The sequence below is a fragment of the Octodon degus genome, unplaced genomic scaffold (assembly GCF_000260255.1).
Source record: "Octodon degus isolate 3935 unplaced genomic scaffold, OctDeg1.0 scaffold00064, whole genome shotgun sequence".
In the NCBI taxonomy this organism is placed as follows: domain Eukaryota; kingdom Metazoa; phylum Chordata; class Mammalia; order Rodentia; family Octodontidae; genus Octodon; species Octodon degus.
In genome coordinates this window covers 11,694,088-11,717,815 of record NW_004524640.1, presented here as the reverse complement: position 1 = coordinate 11,717,815, position 23,728 = coordinate 11,694,088, and the positions used below count along the sequence as shown (strand labels likewise).

At 49.4% G+C, this 23,728-nt stretch overlaps 1 protein-coding gene across 1 annotated transcript in view; it reads right to left on the bottom strand.

Annotated features, from left to right (window-relative positions):
- Positions 1–6,161: 6,161 nt before the first annotated feature.
- Positions 6,162–23,728, bottom strand: part of Fam83f (family with sequence similarity 83 member F) — a 32,975-nt gene continuing 15,408 nt past the window's right edge. Inside the window, exons 2-5 of the mRNA XM_004634641.2 lie at positions 16,839–17,006; positions 16,099–16,220; positions 13,815–14,506; positions 6,162–7,662 (exon numbers count right to left, since the gene is read on the bottom strand). Of these exons, the coding sequence (XP_004634698.1) occupies positions 7,613–7,662; positions 13,815–14,506; positions 16,099–16,220; positions 16,839–17,006 (1,032 nt within the window). The 3' untranslated portion in view covers positions 6,162–7,612. The remainder of the gene's footprint in view (positions 7,663–13,814; positions 14,507–16,098; positions 16,221–16,838; positions 17,007–23,728) is intronic.

Below are 23,728 nucleotides of genomic sequence, written 5' to 3'. Positions count from 1 at the left end.
CCTGCTGGGCATGGGTCCCCGAGGGACTTCACAGAGTGCAAGACCAGGAAGCCAGCCCCAGGACCAGCACCATTCTAAACTCTGATGTGTGTTAACTTATTTGTTCCTCATAGCAACCTTATAAGGCAGGCACAGATGAGGAAAGCAAGGCAGAAGGAGATTAAGTAACTCCCCAAGGCCACATGGTCTCTAATTGGCAGAGCTGGAGAGAAAAGTAGCAGCTGCCTGTTAGGGTTGTGAACCATGCTCCCCCTGGAACTCCTCTGCCCTGCCCCACCCCCTTCCTCTGTGGTGACTTTGTCTAAGCCATTTGTGCTGCCTGGTACAGCTCTTGCCCCCTTTCCCGTGCTCACTCAGGCCTGTGCGTTCATCTTTCCTCTGGGCAAGTCCCTCCTGCCCTTCCTGATGGGCACCTGGAACAGAGGATTTGGGTCATACCTTCTGCCTCCCACCAGAGCCTCTGGCTGCCTTAGGTGAAGTCAGCCCCACTCTAGGGGTTATTTACAGCCTGAGGAGCAGTCAAGCGTCCTTGCCTGCTTTCTAGAGGCTTGGTGATGACCGATCCCACAAGACTAGGGGGAAACTTCCTTAAATCTCCCTCCAAAACTGAAGCAGCTTGCAGTCAAGACTGGGGGAGGTCTTGGGGATAGATGATAGATAATTCATTTGAGTTTTTACTGTGTTCTTTATTGCATGATGATGATGATGATGATGATGATGATGATGATGACGACGACGATGATTTTGATTTTTTTTGAGACAGGGTCTCACTATGCATTTCAAGCTGGGCTTGAGCTCACTTGAATGATGATGATGATGATGACGACGACGATGATTTTGATTTTTTTTGAGACAGGGTCTCACTATGCATTTCAAGCTGGGCTTGAGCTCACTTGAGCCTGGAACTCCCAACAATCTTCCTGCCTCAGCTTCCCAAGTGCTGGGGTTACAGGCACGCACCACCACAACCAGCTCTAGGGGAGTCCTCTTGACAGAACCATGACAAAGATGGCAGGTGTGATGCTGGTGGCCAGTGTTTGGAGCCAAGGCCTAGAGGACAGGTGTCCCAGGCCAGAGGTCAGCAGGAAGAGCACATGGTCCCAGTCTAGCCTGCCACCTGTTTTTGCCATAGCCACTGAGCTAAGTGTGGTATTTATTTATTTATTCTTGGTTTTGGGAATCAAACTCAGACCCTTGTGCATGCTAAGCATGTGCTCTGTCGCTGAGCTGTACCCCATCACCTATTTTACATTTTTAAATGATTGAAAAATAATAAAAGAATAATACTTGGTGATACGTGACAATTACAGGAGGCTCAAATTGAGAGAGCCATAGTTTCTTGCACAGCTGCACTGGGACTCCCATCCTGTAGCAGTTACGACGGCGGTTGCTGGGCCCGTGGTGGCCCTTGCAGAATGAGTTTACCTGTGCCTGGCCCCTCTCACCCAGATGAAAGGACGCTGCTGCCAGTGGCCACTAGGTGTCAGCCTTTCCCCACGGTACTTCCGGCCTCGTGGCTGCCTCTAAGAAGCTTCAGCCGTGGGTTCTTTTCAGGGACCCTGCTGCTTGCTTGTGGACAGGTAGACAGTCACTAGCCCGAGGCCAAAAAAAAAAAAAAAAAAAAAAAAAAAAAAAGCCCAGGAGGGTTTGGAGTCTTAAACGAGGGCTGCAGCTCTCGATTTGAAAGCCTAGTGTCTAGGTGAGGGGTTGGTACACTTCTCTGGAAATGCTGTTGCTTTACCCTTACATGTTTTGGGGCACTGGATATTGAACTCAGGGCCTGGTATATGGTAGGCAAGGCTCTAGCCCTGAGCCCTGGTTTAGACTTTTTTAAAAATTCAAGTTCTAGAGCAAATTGGCCAAGCAATGGCCGTGACTCATCCACATGGCTGACACTCACAAAGGTTCTACAATCTGAGGTACAGGGTCTCGGGATAAATCCTGAGGGGATTTGACTGACCTTATCAGATCCAAAAGCTACAACTCTTGTTGCATAGGTCTTGCTTTACCTTGGTCTCAACCATCCAGCAGAAAAGTATAAAAACGAAGTATAAGAAGTAAAACCATATTGTTATGTTGAGCTGTAGGAGACTCAGGTCAACAATTTCTGACTCTGCCAGTCAAGCGGAAGACCCAATACTATTATGGACTACTGGACTCTTTTGGAATATTTTGCTGAGTTCACACACGTATGATATTTAAATGATAGAACTAAACAAAAAAGGGGATACAGATGAGTGACCATTTTGTATCTGTGTATTCAAAATGGTTAGGATAGATATATAGCTACATTCTCTTAATGAATAGAGGGATTTGTTCTAATAGTGTTCGTAAATAGGATATCAAGTCCGCATCTTGTACAGCAATTAACCACTAGGAAGAATGTATGCAATGTGTTAATTATTGAAACTGTCCTACCAATTTGATTTGAAACTGTCTCATTGCTATTTGTTGCTCAATAAAATTATAAAAAAGAAAAGAATATGACAGAGTAGAAAGAGCGAATTTGGAATTAAATAGCTTTGATCTAAAAAAATAAAATAAATAAAAAATTAAAAAATAAAAATTCAAGTTCTATTCACAGGATTCTTCAAACAAACTGAAGTTATGTGTTTCTCCCAAAACTATTGGTTTTCTCCACCTTTCTCTTAAAACCTGGGCATTGAAACTTTCTCCAAGTGAGCAGCGATTAGCCTGGGTGCCTGCCAGCTATTCACAAGAGTGACAATTACTCAGGAAAGAGCAAGGGAGAGAATCCAGGGAGAACGTCCCAAGAACCCACTCTAACACAGCTCCAGAGTCTCCAAACATGCTCCTCCTTCCTGTGCGTCAGGCCCTGCACTGGGCACTTATGTGATTATTCCCCCAGCCTCAGGTGAGGAGTCTGAGAGCCTTCCTTTCTGATACAACAGTAGGTCAAGCTGGGCCAAATGAAGTCGCTTGGTGGGTCATTCAGGGTTCAGTGCCAGTGTCTACAGCCCCACCCCCTACCCCCTGCCATACATGTCCATCTGAAACCTGTTCTTTCTCCATCATGTGTCCTGCTAAGGTCACGGTAAGTGGCATGCAGCCACACCACCTTAAAGCCAGAGCCTTCCGCACTCACCATGTCCACCAAGCTGAACAAATGAATGCAGTTCCAGCCCTGCCCTGAACTGCCTCTCCCTGTCCAGTCCCCTAAACTCCAAGACATTTCAGGAAGAGACTCGAGCCAGGGAGCCACAGCTGCCAGCAGGAAATGAGAATCACAGGCGCCCTGGTTGGCACACAGTGGCTCTTTCCCCTTGGGCTGTGGGCACTGTGGGCTGCAGGCTCACTGCCTGTTCTCGCCTTTGGCTCTTCTCCTCCTCCTCCAGGCTCCCACGTACTTGCTGGCTTCTGTGGCGGGTCCTAGCTGGCCTCCTTCTATGACGTGGACATCTGTTCTTGAAATTGCTTTTTAGTGGTTGCAGACACTGCCCTAACTTCTAGCCATTTTCCTATGTGAGCACTTGTTTCCAGGTGGCTCCCTGGGAGAAGTCACAGGACACATGAGTGAAAATGAGCTAGGATGTTTGCTGGGTTAACTAGCTTTTCAGTCTTTTCTGTACTTTCAGTGTGGTGCCTTTGGACGAATTTCCTCACCTCAAGGCCCCTTTCCTCCTCCTGTTTCCTCCTCCTACTCCTGGAGCCTTTTCTTTTGAAGGGATGCGTGGGAAAAGGGCACACAGCAGCCTGGAGGACACGTTCCACCAGGCGGGAGGCCCCAGAAGATGAAGGCTGTCCATTTAGGACGCATTAAAAAAACAGAAGCCACCCCAGAGGACAGGATTAGCTCAGAAGGGACTTTTGATAAGCCTAGTCGTTAAGACATGAAATAGCAGACAACAGGATCCCGTTTGACTTCCATGTAAGTCTTAGAAGTTAGGAACAAAGCTGAAAGAATCATGAGCAATTCTGGACCCTGACACAGCCCCAGTTGATTAGCCTCCTTTATTCTCTGACCCAAGTGGCTGTCAATTCTTCCTTCATTTAACAAACAGGTATTAAGCAAGTACTGAGGCTGCAACAATGAGCCAGACAGATAAGGTCCCTGTGCTCAAAGAGCTTGGTCTCAGGGCTCCTGGGCCAAAGGAAAAATGGGTAACCTGTCACTCCAGGCTGCAGCTCTTGGGGTCCGCAAGCAGGGCCTTCATTGTTCTGTAGTGAGAGAGTAGAATGGGGAAGGTGAAAAGTTCAGGCCCAACTCTGCAAGACCTTTGGACTGGTCTTGAGATTTCTGAGCCTAAGAACATTCTCATGTCTGTACCTGTCCTCTGTACCTGTCCCCACCTGCCTTTTTTTCAGACTCAAGCTGGGAGAGGGGCTGTCCTGCAGCAGATCACCCGCTCCCGGAATGGAAAAAGGGATGATCAGTGACAGTGCTGGATCCTTCGGATGGGAGGTCATGTATGCGGCCCATGACCAGCTCATAGATGGACTCCATGACCCAGGCACATGGCAGCGCTAATTATCTGCTGAGGGGACTTGCTTGATGTTTACTCACAATGTCATAATGACAGCCAGGTGGCAAGTCCCACCAGCCTGACTGGAGTTTAGAGGTGTCCTGCTGTCAGCTCCAGCTGCTTTGGGAGGGGGCTGCCGTCAGGCACACACAGGCTCATCCCATGCTGTGTGGGAGGCAGCTGAAACTGAAGGAAGGAGAACAGATTGGGAGAAAACCTGACAGGGAGCCGAGTGGAATCGGGCAGATGTGTGCACACAAACACACCTGTTCTGGGGGGAACAGGCAGCGAAGAGCTAAGCAAGGTAACTAGGACAAAGGTGGAAGATACCATTATTCACCACCGTCCTGGAAACCAAAAACCTTAGGCAAGCCAGCCAACCTCTGTGGGCCAAAGCCTCTGTTGCATGCATGGGACAGAGAGCAGGTGGGCATGCTTTTCAGAGCCACCTGTGCGGCTGCTGGTGCTATAAAGTAGAGAGCAAGGGCCCTAAGTGGAGGGTGTTTTTATGTCCAAATCTGGGGGCACATCTGATAATGCTTGGAGTTTTGATTGTCTCATCTGGAGGGACTCTACTGGCATGCAGTAGGCAGAGGCTGAGCAACACCTTACACGGAATACTGTTGCCCCTCCCCCAACAGAAGACTGAGCAGTTCTGCCCTGTTACCAGTGCTGCAAGCCTGAGCTCAGATGGGGGATACAGGGAGAGCCCCACTTGAAAAATGCAGATAACATATGTCATGTGGCCCAAACTCTCACTGGGAAACTGCTGACTTTACAGAAGGTCCTTTCCTGCAGTTTAAAAACTGCATATGAGGAAAGCATTGAGTGACTGGCCATATTGTAGGTCTTCAATAAATGAGAAAAACCCTGCACAACAGGGAGAAAATAAAGGAGCCCATTCCCTTCTCTGGCCAGCTCCCTCCACATCTCTGGGTTTCCTTTGTTGTCTGTCTATAAAGTTCTGTTGAGACGTAGGGTCCTGAGCTGGGCAGAGGCTGTCTTGGACAGAGCCAGGAGTAGGGTTGACCATAATCATTTCCTAGGGACAGACAGTTGATATGAGGCAGTTTTGCTGAACCCCAAGGAACAGCCTTCCAGCCCCAGGCAGGAGTCCCATGCTCCCTACAGGGATGGAGCAGAGGCAGGGCGACAGGAGGGTGGCCTTCCCCAGGGTTGCACAGAAGCCGGACTCAGGAGGTGGTGGAAGCACCAGGCTGGCAGTGCTGGAAGAGCTCTAGAGAGGCAGGATGAAAGGGCAGTCACGGGGCCAGCTCTGGCCCTGTCCACTGCGTGCTGCCACCACCTCCTGGCCAGCAGTCTGCCCAGCACTGAGTTGGTTCCTCTTTGTTGCTCTAGAATAACCTCATCTTGGCATATAGAGAAACTGAGGCAGAAAGGAGGGCCTTGATCGAAGGTGCAATAACTTGGAACTTCCACTGAAATCCTCTTAGATGTGGGGGGATAGGCTTGGTTGTAGGGAGAGAGGGATATATCCCGCCAGGTTCTGTCCCTGCGGAGTAGGGACAACCTCCACTCCAGGGGAAATTTCTCTCCTCCATCACAATTCAGGCACTTTGTGTTCCGTATCTTCAAGGTGTAACACCCCTCCTCCCATGTCACCCTCTTCCACCCTTTGCTTCATGAACAAGCACACACCATGCAGACAGGTCTTCGTGCATTTCCCAGAAGTGTTTAATCCTTAGGAAGGCTTGTGGAGGTGGGTCAGGGTCCCTTCCCCACATGGCTAGAAGCTGGCCTCAGGAACAAGAGAAGACCCCAGGGTCAGGCTCATTCTCCCTTTCCTTGCCCCTCCCTGTCACTGGGGAGACCAGACTACACACAGGTCCCAGGTCCTGCCCTCAATGTGTCCCTCCCTGTCATCAGCTGTCTCATCGACATTTGTGCCCTTTCCTCAGAAGGGTGTGTCCTTTTGCTTTTCATAAGAGAGACAAGAGTTTGGCTCAGAGGGCAGAGGCTGACAAAGGTGGCTATGTGGCCCTCCCCTTGGACACTACAGCCCTTTGTCCTTTTAGCACACTGCTTGTCAGGGAGCACTGGCTCAGAGCCTGCAGTTGGAGTTACTCCATTGACATTCAACTCACTCAGCCCTTACTGGGTCACCTGAGTGTGTGACAGCATGAGTGTGTGTGTGTGTGTGTGTGTGTGTGTGTGTGTGTGTGTGTGTGTGTAATCCATTCATCGCTTACCCTGGCCCAGCACCATGTTAGAGCCTGACTTTTTCCAGGAGGCTAACACTTAACTGGGGAAGTCCTGAAGGGTGAAGGGGATCAAGGACCATGTGGGGAGAAGGGGCAAATTCTCCTATCCTTAGCACCCCGTGGCTCCCTACTCCTGCCTCATCTCTCTCTTCATTAGGCTGCAATCTCAAGGCCTTACTGAGGGGATGGGCAGGCCCAGAGAAGGGTACCCTAAGAACTCCAGGCAGGCTTGCAGCAGGAACCAGCCCAGATGGCCTGCAGCAGCCAAGCAGAGCCTGCCAGGATGGTGCAAAGTGAGGGCAAGGGACTCCCAAACCGGCAATGTCAGAGCCTTCCCCCATTCTATTCAGTCTGGCATGGGAGCCTGTGGGGACTGGGCGGCAGGTCACAGCAGCCAGTACCCTGGCCATCCTGGGACATCTTGCACCTTGAATGCTGTGGCTGGAGCAAAACTGGAATTTGGGATCCCTGGTTTCAGAGTCCCAACCTCTCTCCTTCTTTCCGCCTTCTCTGGGGCATGAGAAAGCAGCAGGAAGCCCATGAAAGGGGAAGCCAGGTAGCTGGGGCTGCCCTGCAGACGTCAGCTCACTAAGGCATATGACATGGTGGCCTTGGGTCCACCTGGGGACCTGCAGCTCTGGGGTTGGCCCAGAGGGCGGGTGTTAGCATAAAGGAGTGTGGACACTAGTCAAGCTTCCACATCATGTAAACAAGACGGCAGTGACATCTGCCTGGACTTTGGCAGTCTGACAGAGGCACGTGATGGTCTTGAGATGCCCCAGAGCCTCTCATGTGGGGTTCAGGCCCCAAGGCTGGTGGTGTCCAATGTGCAAAATGTCACAGACTGAGCCCTGTGTCCTTCACAGTACAGAACAGGACCAGTGGCCATCACAGGCTTCCCGTGGCTCAGGAAATCACACAATTGCTGGACTTGCCAGGACTGGCACTTGTTTTACCTGTGGAGACAAGGAACACAGATAGGGAGGGACATTAGTGAGACAGTTGGTAGATGTGCCTCCAGTCCCTATCCTGGGTGCTGTCCACACCTCAGCTTTGGGGGTGAAGGTTACTGGTTCCCTTCCAAGCAGCTGAGCTGGAAACTACCTCGGCAGGACACCTAGAAAAGCAAAAGAAAAGATTCTTCCTGCCTTGACAGCCTCAGCAGGATTGTCATGGTTGGGACAGCAAGTGGCCTGTTGTCTCCTGACCAAAGGTCAGGAAGGAACTCCAAAGGCTTAGAAGCTGTGTCCGGACTGTTATTACCAGTATTAAGATCTTAAGCGGCTTCCAGCTCTCAGCAATCAACTCTCACTGATGGCCACACAACAAGCCAGGATCTCTTGCTTTGTTCTACAGCAGAGGCCGTGGGCCCTGATTCCAGTCTCAGCTCTCCTGATATACACAAAGCACTGGGTTGAAAGGGGAAAAGCTGCACCTTGGGTAGGGCCAGCGACACCCACTGAGGGCCAACTCTAAGCACAGGGTGGGGAGCCAACAGCGCAGGCTTGGTTTTCCACTTCCCTGGGCCTCAGCATTCATTTCCACTTCTTACATAAAGGGGGTTGGGGGGCGGGGACTGCAGTTTCTGTGGCTGATTCCTGCACTCTGACCTATGTGGGGGATGGGGTGGAAGCTGTGAGGCAGACTTGACACCTCAGGCCCTTGTGGCCTAAGGCTGTTGGAGAGAGTCTGAGTCCTCAGAGCTGGGGCCACCTCTCCAGGTGTTATTTCCTGTGGGCTCCTCCCTACACTGCAAGGGCTGTCTCCCTGGCGCTCACACCATCTTCCAATGTCACTTCAGCTGTGAATTTAATTAAGGCAGTGTCTGCCTTCTCTTCTGGGCTGTTAGCAAGAGAGACACAGAACAGAGCTGGACTCAGGCCTTGGTTCCACAGCCTTTTCCCCTCCACTCCATGCTTTCTGCAAAGCTGCTGCTCAGGCCTATAGACTGTGCTGTGCTTGCCAACGTCGTGTCCAGGCCAGACTGAACTCACTCTTTGGGACCTACTGCAAAGCCAGCTGAGCCCCTGCTTGGTGTTCCCCAGACTCAAGCAGGCTGCTGCTGAGGGAGAACAAGGAGGGGAGGTGGGGCACCTTTGGGAGCAGTGCTGAGGGCTGCGTCTGGTATGGCTCTGCTGAAGTCATTGCATTCTGCTGCCCCGGAGCCCCTCGCTGCTGCAATGGATGCATTGTCCTACCTGGCACTCCTCAGTGGCCTGTTCCACTTGCTTGGCCTACTGAGCAAACGCTGAGTTCCTCCCTAGAGGCAGCAGCGTTTTGGAGGCAGGTAAGCAAAATCAATCTCTAGCTCCAGAAGCATGGGCAGGGGCACAGCTCTGTGGGCCAGGGAACAAGGATGCTGGGTTTTAGTCCCAGCCTGGTACACCCCGCTCCTTCCTGGAGACCGCTGCCTTCAGCAGGACCTGCCTCCTCGATTCATCCAGCTGGGCACAAGCCTGGAAAGATCCCTTATCCTCAGAATTCATTTCTATGCCTCTGAAGGAGAAAACCAGTTTTTTTTTGGGGGGGGGGGTGGATTCTTTATGTTCCATTGTTCCATCAAACGTCATTTACTGGGAGCCTGCCATTGGCAGGCATATCAGACCAGTTCAGATTAGAGGGCAAGAATTATATAACAACACCCCCTTCCTTAAATTTTTTTTTATATTTTACAAATTACATGTGGCAAGGGAGAGGGTGGCCAAAGAAGGCTTATGAGGCAGTGTCACACTCAGAGGGGAGGTGACACTGAAATGAGACAGCACAGATGGTTGCAGAGTGGGAAGACAGGGCCACTAAATGCAGAGAAGGGCTGGGGTGTGACAGTCTAGGGCATTTGTAACTAGAGCTCGGAAGCAAGGTCATATGGGAGACAGAAAGGAAAGGAACATCAAAGCGGGTGCTTATGGCAAGGACAACAGGGTCTTCTCTTCTTTTAGCTCTTGGGACTTCCTATTCCCTCTGTTGGAAAGATCCTGTCCCCGCTATTCAGGCAGCTCTGACCCTCCAGCAGTCTCTGTTGCATTGCTGCTTGGTCAGAGAGGCTTTCCCTGTCCACTGTTCATAGAAGGGCCCCTCCTCTCCTGTGCCCCCAGCTCTCCCCAGCATAACATGCTCCAGAAGAGAGGGACTTTATTCATTCTACTTTCCGCTGCACAGTGCCTGGCATGGAGCATATGTTTCATGGACATAAGCTTATTGGGGAAATGGAATGATTAGGTAGCAGCACACCACTTGTGGTTTACACCAATACTAACAGCAGCAGGAACAACAGCAGCAGGTATGAGCTGTGCATCTCCACTCAACTGGCCAGGCGATGTAAACCCTGGCCAGATCCAGCGAAACTGGAGAGACCGAAGGAGTGCAACATCAGCCAGCAGAATACGCAGCCCTGCCTCTTCTCTAGAGCGGGGCAGGATCGGTCACCTGGAGGACGCTGTACCATCGGAACCCCCACTGGTAACAGGTTTCAGAATCACCAGCTCAGACCAAAGCTTCTACACACAGCTGGGGCCAGATCCAGCTGCTTAGGGGCAACACTGAAACTCTGCCTTGACAAGTGACACTTGAGAAGATGTGCCCTGGAATGGGGGTGTACCGGGTCCATACAGAGCCCTGAGTCCAGCAAGCACTCCTCTAGCAAACTTACAGTCCATCTCTGACAGGAGCCAGATTTCCAGGAAAGACATCTGAGACCTTCAGTACCCTCCACTCCCAGGATGACATAGGAGAGTGTGAAGTCCCTAAGTCTGGCAGCCAGAAGTCATAGCTCTATGAAGCCCGAACCCACTGCCAGTGGAATGAGCCATGCACAACACAGGGAGACCCAGTAGGCTCTGGGAAAGGCATGGCCAATGCAGGTTACCTTGGAGACCACTTGGGAGACAAGGCCCCACCCTTGCCTCCCTCTCAGCTGGCAGATTACCAGCAGGAAGGGTCCAGCCAAAATTTGAGGCACTTGCCTTTCTGGTCTTTAAAAGATATAGGACAACAGTGCCACCCTTTGCCTTGGGAAAAGCCACCATTTTTTTTTGGCAGGCCCTGGACATAGGTTCCCCTCTTTGAAGTGGGGAGGGGGGTCAGGCAGGATACACTTTCAGACCAAAACATTTCACACTGCAGCTCTCTTAACTTTCATAAAAATGTTGCCATTTCCCAGAGACCCCGCACCCCTGGGATGTGGCCAGGTTTCAGGCAGAGCACCTAGAACCTTGTCCCCTAGCCTGGTGGCTTCCTGAGGGTAGAGGCTTGCCTGAGTCTCCTCTGCGTGCAGGACTGTCTGTTGATCTGCGGACACTCTATATTGCAGAACTGCATGGGGCAATCTTGTCAGTCTTCAGCCTAGTCCGAGTCATACTGACTCTTTTTGTGGTGCTGGGGATCAAACTCTATCCCTGATCTTCAGCCATACTCCTTAATATTTTTGAGATAGTTGCCCAGGTGGGACCTCAAACTTGAGATCCTCCTGCCTCAGCCTCCCTCAGTGCTGGAATTCCAGACATGTCTGGCCTACTTGTATTTTTATAACAAGGCCATCCTCTGACTGGTCCTCCCTGAGGTTGGGATCTCTCTCTCAGGAAACCTGTCTTAAGCTCCCCCGTGGGAGCAGGTGGCAGGCTGGAAGGAAGGAAGCTGTAAGGTGGCCCAGCGCTGGAGCAAGGTCTTGGCAGAGTGAAAAGGCAGAAGTGAAAAGATACTCAGCTTCTACCACTAGAGGGGGCTTCGAGCCTTCAAACCACCAGGCTGCTCCCCCTCCCACCTTCCCAGACCCAAAGGCAGCAGTTTCTGGGAGGTTCTCCCCAGGGCCACACCTGGGTTTGCAAAAATTTGCATACTGTATGACAACTATATACTTCTTATCAAGCAATTTTTCAGGCTGTCAGCTCTCAGCTTTTTCTCTTTCTCTCTTTTACCAACCCTGTCATCAGCCCACATCCTCGCTTGATGAAAGCGTGCAGAGATAGGACAAAGTGAGAATCTACTCCTGTGGACCTTCGAAACCCTCCCTAGCTCACCCTGTCCCCTTTTAGAAGAGGAGACAGCCCCAGGGAGGGGAGGGACACTTCCAGGGCCAATGGCAGTTTGTCCTGAGCAGGGGATATGTGTGTGTGTGGGGGGGGTGTCTGTCCAAGGGTAGTCCAAACGCTTCCCAAGGGAAGGGGGGACTGTCCTGGGATGGGGTGATGGCCCCAGGGATCTAGGATTACTGCTTCCCTCCACAGGGCCTTGCTGTTGGGAGCCCACCCCTTTCACGCGGGCAATCTGGACTCCCTTGCTGCCTGTGGGGCGGCGCTGCGGCAGCCTGGCAGTGCCTAGTGTTGGACAGGCAGAGGTGAGGAACAATGAGCCCCTGCTTCTCATCCCTTCCTGTGGGGAAGAGAGACACAGAGAAGGAGTGGCCAAAGGAACCCAAATTTCAGGGCCTCTGAAACTGGAGGCTCATGCAGGTGGGCAGGGCTGTGCTGGACACACTTGCTCTCCGGGGAAACGGCCCGCCCCACACCTGGCTCTGCCCAGGTGCAGGTGCTCTGACGGGGGCTCCCGAGGGCATTGTCCACGCTGCTCAGCTGGCTCCAGGGCACCATGTGCAAGCGGTGAAAGATGAACCAGAGTGGACGCATCTGCCGAACTCATCCAAGTAGGGGAACCTGGGGCTGCGCAATGCGCTAGAGGTGGCTGGAAGGGACAAGACAATGCGCCTTGTGTTTCTATGGAAACTACCTCAGGGTGAGGGGCTGAGAGAAGAGAAAGCTTCCACCTCACTTCCAGGCAGGACTTGGGAATCAGCCCCTTTGTGGCTGGGCTCATCCCCTCCCCTTTCCTGCCAGATGTTCACCATGGCAACCCTCCTTCCAACAGGAGGTGAAGAGCAGCAGTGAATGTTGGGGGAGCAGGGAGCCCGGTGGGAATAGGGACAGGGCAAGCCACCTTTCTTTGATAGGACAGGACTTGGTCCCAGGCCTGGGTTTAGATCCAGGTCTACGACCACTTCTTGTACCCTGGAATCACTTCTTCCTCCTCTGAAGATCTGAAAGGGCTGTCAGGGATGAAAGGAATGAGTATTTCCATAGGAGCTGGCCCAGAGTTGCTCAGGAAGGTGTACAAAGGGTCCAGTACTCCCACTGTGCCCATACCAGAGACTCCCAGGCCTGCTCTAGCCTGAACAGGCAAACATCTATGGGCACAGCCTGGGCACAGGAGCTGGGAATGAACACAGGGGAAGTGGCTGTGTCCCCGCTTTTCTGCCACTTAGGATCAGGTCAAATGAGGGCTGTGAAGACAGCTGAGTCCTGGAGCCCTTAGGCTGCCCAGGACCAAACCTCAGGCTCTGGCTCCCATGTACTTGGCAGCCAGGGAGTTCAGTTGCCTCTGCCACACAGCCCTGCAGGCATAGAGGGGAAAATCTCACCACTGACATCCTTTTGACTCAGGGATAGTTGGGGGAGAAAGGCAATCTCGTGGTCACCACCAGAGACTGCTCTGGAGAAAGAGATCAAGGCCAGGGCCTCGAGGGGATCCCAGAGAGATGGCCCAAAAGACAGCACCATCATTAAGTGCTTACATTGGGGTAGCTGGTTTGTCAAACAACTCTGGGAATCAAGTCAAACTTCTGGCAGCGGAAACCGGAAGCTGGGTCAGGGCCCCACAGGGACAGAGGTGTGAATGGGGTGTGTCTGACCAGGTTAGATCCTGTCCAGAGTGACACAGCAAGGAATAAGTTTGGCCAGAACGAGCCCCAGACTCAGCCATGAGGCCCTGTTTTCTTCCCTGACAAAAGAGAAATGTGCTCCACTTCCTTCATTTGCCTGAGAGGTTCTGAGGCTAATTTGGAAGCTGTCTCCAGGCAACTCTAGGCTACCACCACTCAGAGCCCTGGGCAAGGCACATGTGTCACTCCTCTCTCAGGGAACTCAGAAGCATGGTGACTTGCCCAGGGTCCCCAGAGAGACACAGGCCTGAGCTGGGGTGGGAACCGAGGACCTTCTGACCCAGGAGCTCCTGCTTGTTTGTGACACCAAGCTGCCCTGTGTGGACATGAGGCGATGCTCCTCTACAAGCACCATACAAGGGGCAGGGGTAGCACCAGGCCCCAGGGAAGTGGCCTCACCTGAGATGCTGGCAACGGAACCCTCGTTGGGCTTCTTTCCCATGAGAAAGTCCCTGTCGGTCATCGTCTCGGTGGACAGGGAGCTGGCCACGTTGTTGCTCGCTGAAGGCTTCTTGGTCCGTCGACTGAAGATCCTACTGTTGAAGCGCTTGTTGTTGGTCAGGTTGGCCTCCCCCTTGGCAGCTTCCCCTTTGCCATTTTGGGCAGATGCCTCTCGGGCCTTGGGTCTCAGGTCTATGTGCACGTGAGAGATCATCTTGCCGTCTTTCTGGTTCAGCTCTCGGGAGGGAATGGGCTCTACAGGGGGCAGCTGCTGCTCCACTGTGACCAGGTCATTCAGAAAGCTCTCCAGGCGCTGGGCCGCCTCGCCGCCTCTGCCACTCTCCTCCTGCCCCTCTGGGTTGCCACCCAGGTTCTGCTGTTGCTGGGCAGCCCAGCGCATCATCTCCCCTGGAGGTTGGCGGCTGCCTGCCACCAGGGCATACTTGGGGTTGATAAGCTTGCGGGCCACAGTGGAAGAGTAATTGGGGGCAAGTCTGCCCGCAGCTCCCCCCAGGCCCAGCTGCTCGAACAAGTTCACCTCCTCAGAGATGGCGTACAGCTCCCTGAACTCCACATCGAAGGTCTCCACGTGCTGCCCTGTCAGGAGGAGGAGAAGGTTCCTGTCCACGTAAGAGGAACTCCAGGTGAACCTGGAATGTGAGGATGAAAAAGCAGACTTGTGGCCAGCCTGCTCCAGGCCATCCCACCGTCCCCTCTGCTGAAGTCAGACAACCTGCTGATGGACAGAAAGCCCATGCCACCTAACGCCAAACTGATCACTCTCTCTCTCCCAGCCTAAGTCCTCAAATGCAGAAAATAGGCAGTGGACTCAGAAAGAAGGGCAAGAGAAGTTAGGCTGTGATTCAATCCTGGTTTCTGCCTTTGCATACCTTGCTTAAAAAACAAACGAACAAAAAAACCCCAGCAACAATAGGGCTCAGCCATGTATAGTGGTGAACACCTGTAATTCCACTATTCTGGGAGGTTGAGGCAGGAGGATTGCAAATTTGAACCAAGCCTGGGCAAGTTAGTGAGACTCTGTCTCAAAATAAAAAAATAAAAAAGGGGATCAGGGTTTAATCTCCAGTAAGGCAAAAAGAAAAAAAAAACAAGAGGGGAGCGGGCTCAAAGGACCTAGGGCTGCAAAATGTTACAGATAATTTATCTCAGACTTGTGAGTCTCAAATGAAATAACAAATAAAACATTTAGCCAAGTACCTGGTACAAACACACTGTTAATGAGCAGTAACTGGATTGCTGCTACTGTCAATATTGTCCCATTCTTTTTTAGTTCTTTGAATTTCTAGAGCACTTAATTTCTGCAAAACAACCCATACTATAACCTTGAAAAAGGACTTATGCCATTTATTAACTGTTTCATGTTCTGAAGTCTCTTTTTTCAATTTTTTTAAAATGCATTTGGTACAGGGTCTCACTATGTAGCTCAGATGCGTAATGATTCTCCTGTTTTCAGCCTCCCCAGTGCTGGGATTACAGGCATGCGCCACCAACCTTGGACTTGGTCGCTGGCTCAGTGCGCCCTTGGGGAGGGGCTGGCATGGCATGTGGGACCAGGGTTCAATCCTGAGCTTGCCAAAGCAGGCACTTAGTCCACTGAGCTATCTCGCTGGCCCTTCTTCATCTAATTTTAATTTACCCAGAGGACAGACATTGCACATAATCTCTCATATGTCTGGCAATTCAGTTTTAGACTGAAACTCCGAGGACAGTCCTCTGTGCCATGCCCTCAAGTTTCTTTCTGGATCTGGCCCATTCTAGTTCCTGCTTGTCCCACCTAAGAAAGAACTAGCTTCAAAATGCAACTAGTTGCTGTGCACCATGAAAAATAGGCAGTGTTTGACGGATGTGGTGGTACTGTCATCTCAGCACTCAGGAGGCTGAGGCAGGAGGATCACTGTTGAGTTTGAGGCCAGCCTGGGCCACAAAAGTGAGTTCAAACCCCAGCCTACCCTATAAGCGAGACTCTGTCTCTAAAAAACAAAACAAACAAAAACAGGCAGTGTTTAAAATGCCCACAAAGCGTTGACCCTCTTTCTGGAATAATACATTAACCAGAAGAGTTGAAGAAAAGACTGGCAGGAGGCAGTCTGCCCTTGGGACAGCCAATAAGTCATGACTGAAACAGAAATCAACAACTACATCAATAAAATAACCTCAGGGCGGTGGAGGCGCTAGTGAACAATTACCGAGAAGTTACCTCCTCTGACCTGGCCCAATTCACCTGTAGGATCCGGTGGCCACTTTGTCACCATCCACCATCAGAAACCTTGATGACAGGGTCCCCTTGATCTTCCCCATGGGCATATAGAAGCCGACACCTGTCACAGAGCGCACGCGGATGTTCTGTTGAGAAGAGGATAAGCACGGTCACCCAGTGTAGCAGTCCTGCGCTCTGGCAGAGGAGGCGTCCCCTTGCATGAGGACTCTACTCGCTGACACCTGTCTGGATTCTGTGTTTCTTGGCCTTACATACAGAACTCCATATGGGAGCAGGAGGAAGTCACTGAATCTTTGGGCATGGGCAAGGCCAGAGGGTTTCCTGTCTCTAACCAAAGTTCCTTGGGTAAGAATCACAGCCCCAAATTTGAACTTGACAATAAACTCAGCAATTCTGCAGGCTGAGCACCCCATGAATGGGCCAGAGCTGCTGCAGCCTCTGCAGCCTCAGGACAAAAATGAAGCTGGGTGTGTGATTTAGCAGTTACCAGTTCCTGAGACATGGCTGAGGTGTGGCAGATGGAAGGGGTTGAGATCTTGAACCTGTTTTCCCCTGAGCCCCTGAATGACTGGGGTGGAGACAAATGGAGAAGAAGGGGCAGAAGGAAACCAAGAAGGAGGAGGAGGAGGAGCAGAAGGAGAAAGTGGAGGAGGAGGAGGAGGAGGATACAGAGAAAGAAGGGGAAGAGAAGGAAGTCTCCATCGCCTCTGTTCACCCCTTACCTCAGTGGAGCAACAACTTACCCGAATCCGGAAGTCAGAGAGCTCTAGGCCCTGACACATCTCCAGGAAATACTTCACTCCTGTCTCGTCCAGGATGATGTACACTGGGACCCAGCGCTTAGAGGCAGCATCCACAATGTCTTGGAAAATATCACCATCAGTGAAGAGGTCCATGACCACAGCAATGACCTGGACAGGGAAGGGTGCTAGTGAGGGATGGGTGCTGTGACTACATACATCTTTGGAGAGACACCTCATCCTGGATTGCCCCTATATCCCCCCCCCTTCCATACACACATCCCAATTATTCTTCAGAAGCCTCATCAGAGGAGAAGTAGGAGGCCAAACAAGCTGCTCCTGCTGCCCCAGGGAAACCAGCAGGCGATGCCAAGGTGCAAAGGATGGGCTCGCTTCCATCAGCTACAGATCTGCTTGAACATCTCTTTCCCAGCAGGCCTGAGCGCTCTGATCTCCCTGCAGCTGTGCAGAGCCCTGCGCTTCCCCAAGCTCAGATCTGGGCAGAGCTCCAGTTGGCCCGAACGCCCGTGGCCTCTGGTGTCCAGCCTTCCCCACCCGTCCTCAGATCGAGGTCACTTCCCAGGACCCTTCACTCGCACAAGTCAGCCCTGATTCTGCATCCTGGAAGGCGAAGCCTTTTACAGCCTGAAGCAGATCTGTTTTGCTGCACAAACCACCCTCGGCTCCAGCCTCCTCCTCTCCCCGAACACTGCGCTCCAATGCAGGGGAAAGGGTCAGGCCTCAGGGTGAGAGAAGTCTGGTTTTAATTTCAGACCTACCACTTTCCATGTATGGAAACAACACCCTTGCCTTCAGCGAGCCTGCTCCCTTAAAGTGGGGACAGCCTGCTTGTTACATATTTGCCATGAGGGTTAGAGAGAATACCTATAAAGCATCAAACACAAGGCCTGGTTTGCAGCAATCTCTAATAAGTAGCTGAGGGGACCCATTTGCCATCACAAGGGAGTGTGGGCTCCACAGCTGGACAAATAAGCCTGGGATGCCCACTCCATGCCTGGCTCCCTGGCATGCCAGCCTCCTCCTTGGCCGGGAAATGGAAGTGACAATAGCATCCATCCCAAAGGTTTGTCTGGGGATCTAGTAGGGTAACCCTAGGAAAGTACTTAGTGCTAGAAAATACTACTGTATGGCCCATGGTAAACTCTCCCTCTTTTTGGAGATAAGGTTCTCTTACACTGCCCAGGCTAAGTGCATGACCTTCTTGCCTCAGCCTCCTGACTGGGATTATAGGTATATGCCACCAAGGATCAATTTGGTAAGGCTCATCCCCAACACATTTTATCATCACTATCAACACCTTCACAAGCACACCTTACAATACCCGGGCCCCTAAAGTCTCCTCACCCACACCTTCATGCAGTGTCACTTAAGCTCTCCGCAGGCTTACATTTGCCAGCCCATCATCAATGCAGGTGTGAATGATTACTGAGCCCCGCGAGCGAGCGCAGTGAGGATCTAAAGACAGATAAGCTGCAATCACTAACTTCAAGGGGTTAATCCAGGTGGATGAAGAGACAGCTGCGAGTAATAAACAAGGTGTTAAGTAAATGAGATAAATGCCTTCAGGGCTGCACAAGTGACATGTGATGAAGGGGGAGATAGGCAGCTATTAGTTCTAGCCAGGGGAGAGCAAGGAAGGCTTCATTCGCAGGAAGCCTTTGGTTGCCATGAGGAAAGAGGAGGAAAACCCAACAGAGAAGCTGTCTGGGTGGCCGTGCATGAGGACAGCCTATGCAGGGGCGTAGGGGCGCTGGGCTGAGGTGGGGACAGGGACTGTGCCCTGCCTGAGGAAGTGACACCATTTCCAAGGTGCCTAAGCACAGGTGCCACGTGGCCTAGCAGAGGCCTAAGAGGTGCATAGTGCAGGCATGGAGTGTGGCAGCCACCGAGGCAGTGGGACGCTTAATTTTAGGTGTTATCTTGGCATGCAGCGGACTAATCAGATGTTATTCTGGATGCTTGGACAATGTTAAAACAGTAAGCTTCAAGCAAAGCAGATTTCCCCCTCCCCCTCCCCTTCTCCCTCCCCTGAACCCCCCCCCTTCTCCCCCCCCTCCCCCTCCCTCTCCCTCTCCCCTTCTCCTTCTCCCTCCCCCTCCCCTTCTTCCTCTCCCTCTCCTTCTTCCTCTCTCCTTCCCTCTCCTCCTCTCCCTCCTGCACACCCTGTTGGTTCTGTTCCCTTTGAGAAGCCTGATTATCTCAGGCACCAAGGATAGGAATTCATATGTTACTAAATACTTTCAAGGCACCTTATGCTAAAGTACTCATGAGTGTCTTAAGTACTCATGCACTAATGTGAATTTTCTAATCTGACTCTCACAACTATTCTACGAGGATTTCACAACTGAGGAAGTAAACAGAGAGGGGCAAAGTAACCCACCTGAGGTCATCAGGCTAGTGTGTGGCAGAGCAAGAAAAGCAGGTACACCTGACTCCAGAGACTCATTTTACTGCTTCCCAGGAAGGCTGCTTCAAGGCATTTCAGAAACATCAAATCAACAATGCTTTTCCAGAAAAGACTAAACAAGATAGATAAACCTCTAACAAGATTGACAAAAATGAGAGGAGTTGCAAAAAAGATACTGAATGAAAAAGGACAAATACAAAGGACATTACAGATTTCAGAAATCATAAAAATGGTAAAAAAAAAAAAATTAAGGTCAATTCTACATTAATGAATCTGAACATCTGAATAACATGGATGATGTACTACAAAAGAATTAAACACAACCTAGGCATCGTGGTACATGCGTGGAATCCCAGCACTCAGAAGGCTGAGGCAGGAGGATCACCACGAGTTTGAGGCCACCCTGGGCTACAGCCTGAAGTGAGTTCAAGGCCAGCCTGAACTGGCCTCGCTATATAGCAAGACCGTGTCTAAAACCAATAAAAACAACAAGCAAATAAAACTCCTACATATATCATAATCAAGTAAGGTTTATCAAAAGACTATAAGTATGATTCAACAAGAGACTATATCATTTAAATTTATAACATGGAATCAAGAGGAGAAAATCATATATTTTCTTAATTAAAAAAAATGTCAGAAAACAAGATCTCTAGTTATGATTAAAATTCTCAGACAGCCAGGCCTAGAAGGGCCCTTCCTTAACCTGGTGAAGTCTGTTTACCAAAAACTCACATGCAGCTTACTTAATAGAGAAAGCTAAGACAGATTTCCTTTCAAGTATCAACACAAGTTCAAGATACTCTTTATCACACTACTGAAGAGATCCTAATCAATGTGATAAAATAAGAAAAAGAAATGAGATAAAAGGTTTAAGGGAGACAAAGCTATACATTAGTCATTTTCATAGAAAACCCAAAGAGGGAAAAAAGAAAGAAAAAGGAAAAGAAAAACCATGGGCTTGGGAGACAGTTCAGTGGTCTAAACTCCTGCCTGGCAAGTGCAAGGATCTGGGTTTGATCCCTGAAACCACATTCGGTGTGGGCCATCAAAACTGGGTGTGGTGGTGCATACCTGTAATCCTAATGCTGGGGAGGCTGAGCTAGGAGGATCACTAAGAATTTGAGCTGTGTAGCAAGGCCCTCTACCAAATAAATAAATAAATATTTTTTAAAAGAAAGAAAGAAAGAAAAAGAAAAACCAGTAAAATCAAAATAAAAGCTATTAGAATTAGTAAGAGAATCCAGTAAGAAATGCTCTTAAAAATAAATAGCTTTCATCCACTCTACACTTCATTTTAGCCAAAAGCCTAGAAGTGATTGCTTTCACTCACTCCAACAAAAATGAACTAAAATAAAATAAAATCCATTCACTATTGCAACTTAAGCATATGGTGCCTTGGAATTATTATCTTTAGGGAAAAATTTTGCAAACCCTACTAAAAGACACTTAAAATATATGAGTAAACAAAGAGATTAATATGAAGAGATAATATAAATTAAAATTTAAATTTAAAGGGCTGGGGAGATAGTTCAGCAACATAGGCACCTGCCTGGTAAGTGCAAGGTCCTGAGTTCAATCCCCAGTACCAAAAATAAACAAACATAATTAATTCTCTCTATAGTAATGAAATTCAATGCAATTCAAATAAAAGTTCAGTACATATTTTTGAGGAATTCAAATATTCCTAAGAAAGGAAGAATAAAGATCCACAAGTAGTTATCTCAATTTTGAAAAAGAAAAGCTACTGTCCTATCAGACAGTAAGAAATTGTACAGCTATAGTAATAAGAATTACATGGGGCCAGTGAGATAGCTCAGCAGTCTAAAGCACCTGCTTAGGCAAGCTTAAGCAATCATGGTTCAATCCCCGGTACCACATGTGACAGCAGCCCAGCCCCTAGGGCAGGCTGAGTCAGTCACCAAAAAAAGAGAGAGAGAGAGAAAGAGAGAGAGAGAGAGAGAGAGAGAGAGAGAGAGAGAGAGAGAGAGAATTACAGTGCCAAGCTTAGAAGGAACTTCCAAATAAACCAAAGAACAAAATGATGAGACCAGAAGCATCCACATACACACACAGATGCATACACAGATATGCACCTACAGACATACATACAATTTTACATATGATGGGAATAGAATCACAAATCAGTGGAGAAAAGGCTGATGTTTAATAGATCCTATTGGGGAAATTGGCTTATCATACAGAAAAAAAATATGGATTTGTACCTCACACCATATATAAAGGTAATTTCATGTAGGCTAAATACCTAAGTGTGAGAGAGAGAAAACTTGTAAGAGAATTGATGAAATGTGCAAAATACCTTCATGACACAGTCAGGATTGCTTACGATTCCCAAAACACAAACAATAAGGGAAAAGAGATAAAATTAAACAGATGTATTTGAGGCCCAGGGCAATAGCTCAGTAGAATAATACCTGACAAATGCAAGGTCCTGAGTTTAATCCCCGGTACTGCAAAAAATAGATAGATAGATAGATAGATAGATAGATAGATAGATAGATAGATGAATTTGAAAAATTAAGTGTTTCCATTTAAATAGAGAGGCCACAGACAAAGGTAACTGATAGAAGCAAAATAAATAAAATACAAGGAATCTCCCACAAGTGAGCAAGAAAAAGAGAGCAAACTAATTTAAAAATTAGGTGATGCGGGGCCGGGGAGATGGCTCAGTAGAATAAGCACTTCCCTGGCAAGTGCAAGGGCCTGAGTTCAATCCCCAGTTCCACCAAAAAAAAAAAAAAAAAACCTCTGTAAAAATTAGGTGATGCATATTATTTTTTATTAATTTTATTGAGAAACAAAAAGCTACATAACACATATTAATGTAGGAAGTACCCAATATCAGGAGAAAAAACCTGAGTGGCTAATATGTATATGAAAAGCAGATTTTTTTTTTTTTTTTTTTTTTTGCAGAACTGGGGATTGAACTGAGGCCCTTACGCTTGCCAGGGAAGCGCTTATTCCACTGAGCCATCTCCCCAGCCCCTAAAAAAGCAGATCTTATTAATGATTAGAAAATTCAGATTAATGACCAGGAGTTACTGATAACCCAGAGTAACACTACATACCTGCAATCCCAAATTTGGGGAGGCTGAGGCAGAAGGATTGTAAATTTGAGCCTATTGCAAACAACTTAGTGACTGAGGGAGCTCCTACCACAAAATGAAAAATGAAGAAGGTCTGGGGATATAGTTCAGTGAGAAAGACCTAGGTTCAATCCCCAATGCAATAAGCAAAACCCACATTGATGAGAGAGCTATTACTTTTCAATATGAGATTATCCAGAAATTAGAAAGGCGAATAATCCTAAATGTTGGTAAGTGAGGAGAGGGAAACCCTCACTCACTGCTGGTGGGAGCAGAGGCAGAACTGCTCAGGTTTTAATAAGTATTACATGGCTACAACCACTACAACCAGCAAAACCACTCTCAGCTAAATGCACTCCAGAGAACCGCTTGGTCTTAAGGGGGTAGGACCAAAACTCACTGAAGCTTTCTCTGGGGTGGCAAGGGTTAGGCAACAATTTAGATGCCTTTCCCTAGAAGACTGGTGAGGAAAAGGTGAGGCATGTGAAGTATATGATGTATCACAGCAAGCCAAAGCAAAGAACCAGTTCCAAGGTTTTATTTTTTTCTTTGTTAGCTCCATTGAAAATATTAGAGAATGACATCTATAGCCTAATACTATTTATGTCAAATAGTTTTCCATTACTAAAAATACTGCATCTTTTCAAGGATTCAAACTTGTCCAAGGACATATACAGAACACAGGAGGGAGAAAGGAACGGGAAAGAAGGAGAGAAATGAACAGAGGGGCCTTCCTTAGGTTGGTAATGGCAGTGTCCCACAAACTGAGGTACACGATCATCTGTGTACTTTTTGTCCCCAAAAGCCAACCAAAAGAACAAATAAAACCCACAGTCAAGCCCTCCAGTTGGGATGGCTCAGGTCCAGGTAGGTCTGGGTGGGCCCATGGAGATGGGCCGGCTCACCCAGGGCTTCGGTGCAGAGCTGCAGTTCCAGCTCCCCTTGGCTGCACGTGGAGCTCCCACAGTACCAGCACCAACCTCGGTCTTGCGTCTCCCACCTGCTATCAGAGGCCAGAGTCCACCATCCTCTCATTGCCAAACTCTCCACAACATCCAGCTCTGAATCAACTCATGTCACCACAGCCTGCCTGCCTGGCCACTTCTGGGACCCCTGTTTTTACTTTAGCTTTCTCTCCATCTGAAGCTCCAGTAGGACTACAACCCCTAATAATAAGTTCTTTCACTGTGGGTTTGTGGTGCCTTTTTTTTTTTTTTTTTTTTTTTTTTGGGGATTGAACTCTTGGTACCAGGGATCAAACTCAGGACCTTGCACTTGCCAGGCAAGCGCTTATTCTACTGAGCCATCTCCCTGGCCCTAGCTTTCTCATTGAGACAGTAAGCAGGGAGTGGGCCTGG